At 41.5% G+C, this 9,748-nt stretch overlaps 1 protein-coding gene across 1 annotated transcript in view; it reads left to right on the top strand.

Moving 5' to 3' along the window:
• LOC132979874 (WD repeat-containing protein 49-like) overlaps positions 1 to 9,528 on the top strand; it is a 28,802-nt gene extending 19,274 nt beyond the window's left edge. The window contains 5 exon segments of the mRNA XM_061045707.1: positions 4,714 to 4,830; positions 4,989 to 5,060; positions 6,239 to 6,429; positions 7,875 to 8,072; positions 9,005 to 9,528. Of these exon segments, the coding sequence (XP_060901690.1) occupies positions 4,714 to 4,830; positions 4,989 to 5,060; positions 6,239 to 6,429; positions 7,875 to 8,072; positions 9,005 to 9,082 (656 nt within the window). The 3' untranslated portion in view covers positions 9,083 to 9,528.
• The last annotated feature ends 220 nt before the right edge of the window (positions 9,529 to 9,748 follow it).

Below are 9,748 nucleotides of genomic sequence, written 5' to 3' on the forward strand. Positions count from 1 at the left end.
GACAGAAGTCGATTTTAAGTTCAGTCTGACACACACATGCTCAGGACTGGTTGTGTGTATTTTGTTGTGTGTACATGCACCTGTAGTTTGTGTCTCTAGTTGAATCTAGTTGAAGCAGGAACATTTGGCTGATGTTGCTGTGAAGCCTCCTCATCCATATTCAGACTTTTCCCCTTGGTTCCGCTTCACTTCTCACACACACTGTCAAACTCACAAACTCACAAACACACACACACACACACACACACACACACACACACACACACACACACACACAGCAGGGTACATATACACAGGGGTCCTCTGTACTTCCTTCTTGCCTTGGATCCCTTAATCCTCCATGGCTGAACACATTCCAAGCGAGCGGTCTAACTCATCTGAACTTTGATGGACGGCCAAAATGTTTAAGAAATGCAAATGCAAGCACAGAAATGAATTGAAGCAATGAGATCTTTTTCAAGCAGAGAATGCTCTGATTGTATATACTGGTTGTTTCAAGTTTCTTTGTTGACATGTTAATGAGTTAAAAAGGGGAAATCTACCCATCTTAATCAAATTTAACAATTTACACATATTGATATTATCGATATTGATGGATGTATCATTTCAATGATCAATGACTCAAAAGCATCCCATAACAAACACTGGTCTACATACATCAAAATGATATATGGCAGACTTGACATCAACATACTTTGTATGACATTATATCATCAAGAACGTTTTGATTTACAACTAGATAGACTAAATAGATATTAAAGAGGAGTGTTCATCATTACTGGGAAAGTGCAATATTAATTGTCCAGGTAACTTTTTGGCCATTTTGAAGGGATCATCTTAGGGTGTATTCACACCTACCTTGTTACGTTCGCTTGAAACAAACTGAAACCCTGGTGTGGATCTTTTGGGTAGGTGTGAATACAAACCATCGAACTGGGGTGCGCACCAAACAGCCGAACAGAGACCCAGCCGGAGAGGTGGTCTCTGTGGCTTCCAAACGAACCCTGGTACGGTTCACACGCACGCACGCGCACACACACACACACACACACACACACACACACACACACACACACACACACACACACACACACACACGGTGAGTTCCATTAGAACTCTCAGAGTTGATAACACGCACTTTAGAGAGAGAGAGAGACAAAAACTTACCAACACATAGACCAGAGATAGAAATAAACTTTCACACACATAGACGAGAGAAAAACTGAACAACCAAGAATCGATGCCATCGATCACATCGATACCATTGATAACATCGATAACATCGTTTACATCGATAACGTCGATAGGAGGAGAAACCTGCTGTACTTGAGAATTCTGCACAGAGACAGGTAAGTCTGTGCACTGAACACAAACTCAAACACTGAATCAGTTTAAGTTTGGATGTTAAAACGATTTTAAAGAAGTGGTGAAGTTTTTAGGTGAAGCAGCAGTGAGTGAGTTTCAGTGAGAGGACAGGTGGAGTCTGTTCAGGTGTCATACAGACTCTGAACAAACAGAAATCTGAACAAACAGAAGAACAGAAAACTCAAGTTAAAGAGCTGCATAGTAAATCCACATGTTTGTATCACGAAGTGACCTGAACATAAAGAAATGATTTCCCCTCCTTATAAAGTATCTTCCCCCATGTTGTTTGTTTGAACAAGTCTTCAGATTATTCTGTTTAAATTCATAAAATCATACAAACTCATGTTAAAATGAATGCAGCCAGGAGCCAAAGTCAAGGTTCAAAACTCAGAAATGCTCATGAAGTAAATCCATCGCATGTGAAGTCCTGAACAAAAAGTTGAAAAGTAATTATCAGAATGATCTCGATAAAGTAATCAACAATGTTGAGCGATGAATTCAAATACAAGACTAGTTCAAAGTTCTGATCAGTAGAGTTTAGTGTTTGACTTGTTTCAGATTCCCAAAGTTTTGAAGTACTTTTCTTTGTGTCTAAAGGTTTAAACACGTCTGCTGTTTGTGTTTCTGTGACAGATTTCTGGACAAACAGAAGACAATATGTCGGACATCTCCAGCTCTCCTGTAAGCACTGACATTGAAGACATCCTGGATGATGATCTGATGTACTGTAAAGACCTCGTCCCCAGCCCTCGTCCTCTCTACACCAGCGACGAGGAGAGCGTCGAGACATACTCCCTCATTTGGGACAACCTCAGCGAAGACATCATGTCCACTAACTCCTTATCATGTGCCTCTCTACAATTTGACATCTCAATCAATCCGACTGAGCAAAATGTCAATGACAAAAAGTCGGCAGGAGCTTCCTTTTTCCAGAGGAGACTGACAACAAGGAGGAAGTCGAGTCCAGAGAAGAGAGGATGAGATCTTCCTCCTGTGCTTCCTTTCAATCAATAGACACAAACATCAGTGTGCAGACTGAAGAGGCTGTCAGAACTCTGTCCTCAGAGCCTGAGCTGACTCTGTCCTCAGAGCCCGAGCTGACTCTGTCCTCAGAGCCTGAGCTGACTCTGTCCTCAGAGCCCGAGCTGACTCTGTCCTCAGAGCTTGAGCTGACTCTGTCCTCAGAGCTTGAGCTGACTCTGTCCTCAGAGCTTGAGCTGATTCTGTCCTCAGAGCCTGAGCTGACTCTGTCCTCAGAGCTTGAGCTGACTCTGTCCTCAGAGCCTGAGCTGATTCTGTCCTCAGAGCCTGAGCTGACTCTGTCCTCAGAGCCCGAGCTGACTGTAGTGGCCTTTGTGAGCCCAAAGCAGATAAAAACTGTGACTGTTCTCCGGGTGGAGGTCAGAAGTTTTTACAGTGTACAGTCCAGTGACTCTTTTAATGGAGCCCTAGAAGCGTCGCCATCATCCACTGTAAAAAAAAATTCTGTATAATTTACGGTAAAATACTGGCAGCTGTGGTTGCCAGAAGTTTACCGTAAAAAAGACGGTGACAATGTATAAGACATTACGGTTTTGGCAACCGTACATTTTACAGTAGACGACTGTTATTTGTTTACGGTTATTTGGGTTGGTTCCCCCTCATACATCCTCCCAGGAGGACAACGACAAAGAGGAGGTCGAACTAACCTCACTGAGAGATTTCTCCTCTGTCCCCGCTGCCTCCTGCTCCTTGTCCACGGGAGCCGAGATCAAGTGTGATAAAAGAAGCCGCTTCGTGCGATATTTCACCAACTTTTTCTCAAAGGTAAGAACACCTTTACAGGTGAACTCTAATCACTGAGACCACTTGGGTAACTGTCTTTGCCTGCTGATGGATATTTCTGTACTGATGTGTTTTTTAAAATGTCTCTAATAACAGAAAGAGAAGAAGCAGGACAAAGAGGAGGAGGTAAAGCCTTCAGAGGCCAAACAGCCTCCATTGTGGAGGAAGCTGTTCAGCAGAAAGAGTCGCTCTATCAGCCCGGAAACACCTGAACCGGGTCAGGCTTGATCTGACCTCTCCAACCCTCTCGGCCTGTACAGATCGTTTTCTGTCAGCATACTGAGAACGTTGTGTTTGTGTTGTTTGTCATCACCTCTCATTAAATAAATGAGCAAACAAGCATTTAAATACTGCTGTTCTTATTTCGAACATTTAAAGGCTTATTACTAAAAAAAATGAGGACGAATCTCAACATGGCCACATGTGGGCATTTTCCTGGCTCCATCTCGGAGATGAGGAGCAGTCAGAGCTCAGGGAGATTGAAGCCTGCAGGGACTAAACTATATTTAAAGACAAAATGATTCAAATAAAAAATACTCAAAGAAGCAAAGGCGCCAGCAGAAGATTAAGGCTGCTGAAGATTGCCCCATTCTTAAAGTATTAAGAAACAAAAGAGCGTAATGTTACTTACTCTTCTTTACAAGAGAAACATGTGACAGTTTTCTAGAAATGAGAATCACGTTCTGATCGGGGACAAGGTAAGGACGTCAGCTGCATTAAAAAAAAACAACTATAAAACTCAATGACAGAAGGGGAATACTCTGATCTCATTGGCTGACAGGCAAATTAACAACATTTTTATGTAAAAAATGGTCAATAACTATTACAGACAAACCTGAACAGTTTCACACACACACACACACACACATACACACACACACACACACACGCGCGCGCGCGCGCACACACACACACACACACACACACACACACACACACACACACAAACACACACACGCGCGCGCACACACACGGTATGATAAAAGTCACTTGCAGTACAGACAGAAGCTGGCCCAGGGCTGCATGAATAATGCAAGTGAGCCACACTCTCATAAACTTTATACCTTCTTTTGCTCACACATACACACCTCCCATAGCAAACAGCCTCCTCACATTTCTCATTAACACCTGCTGTTCAACTGTCAAACCACCCAGCTATACCTAGCCTCCATACCCACAAGCGCTCACACATCTTATACATAATAAGGATCATTTGGAAAGCACTTTCTCTCGAAGTTCATGTTGAGGCTTGAGTGCCGGAACAGATGGGAGCTGGGGACAGATGTTGACTTTAATTATCTAAAGAGTGGTTTTAATGGCTGGATTGCATGACTCAGCAGTATAAGGAAAGACACAAACGAATGAAAGGCTGTTTTGAAAGAAAGTCTTTAGTCTTCATGAACAATATTTTCTGTCTGTCATGATGGTCTTAGTTGATACAAATGCTTGTTTGAGAAAAAGTAACTGTGCCATTTTAAGAGTTCATCATAAGTTCTTGTTTTGTCCCACTTCTGGTGTGTGCAGGAAGCTATGACGGAGAAATCATAGTGTGGAACAACAGCACTGAAACAGCTTTGAGGAAACTGCGTCCACACCGAGAAGGCAAGAAGACACAGCTTTAGCTCTCATTTTTTAACACACGTGAAGAAATTTAACATACACTACTTCATTGCATTAATTCAAATTAAATCTATTAGGCCCCTCTGCATGTTCTTCCCTACTCTCATATTTTTTTATGTTTATTTTTTTTGTTTTTGGCAATTTCCCAGATTCTCATCCTGGTGCGAACAGCAAGGAAGACTCTGATAACTCCATTGCCATCTCTCAATTGATCTTCATACCAGGACGCTCATCTGCAGCTGCTGCAACAGGTGAAATATAAACTGAGCTACTTTGTAATCCTTATCAGACTTTGACTGCTGGTTATTTACTAAAATAGCTTTTGAGTTATTGGACACAGTAACATGTTTGAGTACTGTCAGACAGCATCGCTATTTTGCTTTTTATTAACCAACTATTTTTTTAACGCCAATAAATTCTGTAACATCATCACATCCAAAAGATAATGCCAGTTTTATTGCAGCAATAAAAACTTGTCCTTTTTTTTGTTCTGCAGTTCTTATAGAGAATGTGCAATTAGAAAAATTAAAGATGTGCAAACTCAGTGAAGTTATATTAGAGACTTGGAAGAGTTTGACAAATTAAAGCCTTTTTTACATGATATATACAAACACAGTCCTGCTTTTTAACTGGAAATACACAGTTACAAATACACCAATGCTAACTAGTGAATTATTCTGTGTGTTGTGTTTACATATTAAATGTACTTCAGACCTTATTTTTTTATTGATAAATTCTCTCTCTCTCAATATGATACCAGTTTTACATCATCATGATTCCAAAGATATTTTTTGTGGTTTTAATTATGATAAGTGTGTTGAAGGGAGGCCTTTCTTCTGCAAATGGTACAGAAAACCCTGAAACACTTCTTTTAGACACCTTTGTTCTACTTTATGAGAACTTTCTCACTTCTTAATGGCTTATGCATGTGTACCTTTAATGCCACTTAATCACAAAAATTATACAGAGCTGCTGGTACATGCTCTTGTGATACAGTATTACACATTGACTATTGCAGAACTTTACTGGCAGTTCATCCTGTATGCACAATCAAACCTCTGCAGATAATCCGAAGCACAGCAGCACAACTGGTCTTCAACCTACCTGGCGTCCAGTTTCTGCTCGCATCAAATTTGAATCCCTGCTGCTTGCCTACAAAACAGCAACAAAAACTACTCCTCCTTACATAAACTCTTCCATCCAGGGCTACACTCCTTCCCACCCACTACGCTCTGCAGATGAAAGGCATCTGGTCCAAACTTCACAAAAGGGCCCTAAACATCTAGCTAGACTCTTCTCCTCTGTCGCCTCCCGGTGGTGGACGAAACTACCGAACTCCATTCGATCTGCAGAGTCCTTTTGCACCTCTAAGAAAAAGCTAAAGAACCAGCTCTTTCATGGCACTTATGCACTCCCCCATCTCCTTCAGGTGGTGCAGACTTAATATCCTGCGGAGGTTCAGGAGTGGTCAGACTCTGGAGCACCACCCACAGCCGCTTGGTGGGACAGTTTACAGCTCATAGCAAAGACCTGGGCTCTATTGTTATGAATGTGAGCCCCTGTGGAAAATATTTAGTCACAGCTGATTCTGAAGGGACACTCAAGACATGGGACATACAGGTAGGTGTTTGCTGCATATGTACTATCTGTATATAAGATGAAATGACAGAGTGATTTAGACTGTAATGAAAAAATGTGAAGACAGAGACAGAGTGGACAGAGATCAAGAGACACTGAAGATAAAGTGACCTTCAGTATCTCCAATAAATAAAGCATGTCATCCACTCTGAAAATAATATCTCTGTCCATCATTTTTGATGCCCCCTTAGATCTATAGAGCACAACTAGACCAGTCAGTCCCCTGATATCAACTGCAGGAAGTAGTGTCCTCACTCCTTTGTTTTATTGCAAATTCTCCAGCAGTTTGAATTAATCAACCCGAACATGTTTGCAATTTGCATCCGCCCTTAAACAAGGAATACATACTGAAATGTGTGTAAGAGCACCGTGACTGTGATTTACTGTGACATCTACTCGCCAGTAGGAGAGGACATTATGATGAAAGACCAAAGTAAAGTTTCTGCCACATTAGCTGATCACAGATTCAGTCCACACACTTTACATATAAAACATGTTTGGTTGCCGAAGAGTTTCTGACACCTCGGCGAGCCCTTTGACTTTCTGACTCTGATCATAAAGACTTAGATCGCCGCATCAGTATAAGGCATATAGCTGCATCACTGTCATGCTTATAATTGCAGTAAAAGAACACCCTCTTGGGTATTATTGCCACAGTATTTACAGCTCAACTCTCTGTCACAGTTTATAAGAGGGGATGAATTCAAATGGGTGCGTCTCATTTGGCTTCCAGTTTAATTTATGGAGATTTATGTATATATGTAGCAGAGTTGAAGAAGTTGGACAGGCTCAGTGCTCTGGTAGAAATCTTGTCCTGCGGCAAGTTTAGAGCATGCTTTGGAATCAGCTGGATGACTAACGTGATTGCACAGTATACGGTGTTGTGCTCTTAGACCCAGGAATTTTGCAGTTCATAGTTCAGTATCAGGTCACACCATGGCATGATGCAGTAGATTATGGTACTTCTTTTACATAACATGCTACTCCAAAACATGCCAAACAAAGCTACCAATCATGTCATATACACTAAAACATGCTGCATATTTTTAGAAATAGTAATAATTTATCTTTGTCAGTATGCTCTAACCCTAGCTCTCGTTTTTTTTTTTACATCACGTCTTACTTCAGGAGTCCCCCCCCCCCCTCCCGTCTGACAGGGCTAGTCTCCGGCTGTGAGGTGCATATGTTAAAACAGCTAAAGATTCACATTAACATTTAGAATAATGGTAATAGATTTGAATTGTTGCTGTAGAGTGCTCCATAAGTTACGTTTTGCTTGACCTTGACTTTGACCTTGAACAAAAACAGTCATTCTAGCTGATCAACTCTGTGAAATCAACCAATCAACAGAAATGAGAAGTGGATAGGTGTTCTTACATCCGAAACATAGATGAAATAATCCTATGCTTTTCTCATTTGTCCCTCAGCGTTATGGCCTTGTCTCAGATGATGCAACAACCAGAGAACCTCCAGAACTCCTGTGTGCTTTCCGACCACACCTTGATCGTGTCACTCACCTTGACATGTGTAACCATGGGGATAGACTCCTCCTTTTCTCAGCCTCAGCAGACTGCAGTGTGGCTCTTAGCTACCTGCCTGGAGCCACCATCGGTCTATTTGGACAGGTACACCAACTGTGAACAGTTTTTAAGTACAACGCTGTACACAACACAACCTGCATGTTTCGAAATAAATGGTTTTGGATGGTAGAGCTACTGTTCAGCACCACACTGTGAGGGATGGAGCACTCAGATCCTCGTGGTTGAATTGTTCAGCGGTGCAGGCTGGCTCTGATATAGCTTAACCTCCCACTCTGCAGTGAGCCGGTGGGTGGTCGTATCCTGTTGACAAACTGGATGTGAAACCCAGCATCAAGCCCCGGTGTGGGGTGTGTGAGGGTGTTTGTGTCAAAGGAGGCCCATATTAAGTTAGCCTGGGGCGTCGTCTAGTGAAAGTTACTTCATTTCAAATTTGCCTGAGGCCCACACATGGACACACAAGTAGAGCATTGCTTCTACACATCCACAAAACAAGAACATTTATGTACACATAATATATTATATAGAATAAAAATAGGTATGCTTGCTTTTATATCTTAGTGTACATGCCCGTTTGCCTGTGTAACAATACAAAGACACAACAAAGCTAGGAGACAAAGAAAGCTGTCTGTCTCAATCTAGCTTGTTACTTTGAATGATTTAAGAGCTATTATGCCACATTTCTATTTCATTAAACTCAATTACTGTTTGATTCATACATTGTCTGTTTAATGTTTATTAGAGATGAATTATGCAAATAAAATACTTCATCCATATTCATTATATCAGGATATCAAAGTAAACACTTAATTATGAATATGTTCTTGCAAAAGAAGATAATACCGACACAGTGACTCAAATAAAGGAGCCTTCCATTACAGTTTATGGAGCTTAAGGTCCCTCAGGCAGACTGGGCTGCACAGGACCACATCTCATTCAATCTTACTCACAATGACGTCCTGGAAAGCAGTACACTCCCCCTGATTCTGAATGTTCAATGCTGCTTTTTACATCTTTAGCAGGAGCAGTGGTGCTTGGAGACACCTGGGCCCCTGCACCCTCAGCATGAGCCAGAACAAGCCCACAAAGGAGTCTAGGACTCCAGAATAAGAAGGTCAGATGTCACCTCAAGCTCCCACTGAGACTAACCCCCGAACCCAGGGACTGACACCTCTGCAGAGGGTGGAGAGGTGGGGTTAAAGGAAGCAAGTATGGACAAAAGAAAGCCTGCAGTTTTCTGAATGGTCTTTTTGGGATTAAAATGTAGAACTGAATTTCTGAGAAGAAATGAAAATGATCTTCTATTGTACAGGTATTTGGCCTGGTCTTCACACTAGTTCTAGATTATATATTATACAGTTTCATTAGAGAACTAAGCCATGGGTAGTCAGAAAAACTGCATTTGATAAGGGCTTTTAAACATTTTATTTTTTGGCCTCGGGACAGTGTGGTGTGTAGTGAATAGTCGTGACTCTCACAACTGCAAAGAATGAAAGAGCATTTGTGATGCTCCCAAGTCTATGATTTAGCTCTGATGTTTATAGAGTAGAAAGAGTTAACATACAGCATTATTTTCCAGGGAATGAGAGTGTGCCTTGTGGTGTGAAAGTGACTTGAACTTGTGATAAATACGTCACTAAAAGTTGGCAGTGTTAGCTTAGGTTCTCAAAGTGATTCTTGCCAGTTGAGTTGCTTCAGACTGGTAAAGAGAAATGGCACCGCAGTTTAGAGGCTTTTGATTTATTAGATTTTTAGTTTTCTAG

The sequence above is a fragment of the Labrus mixtus genome, chromosome 9 (assembly GCF_963584025.1).
Source record: "Labrus mixtus chromosome 9, fLabMix1.1, whole genome shotgun sequence".
In the NCBI taxonomy this organism is placed as follows: domain Eukaryota; kingdom Metazoa; phylum Chordata; class Actinopteri; order Labriformes; family Labridae; genus Labrus; species Labrus mixtus.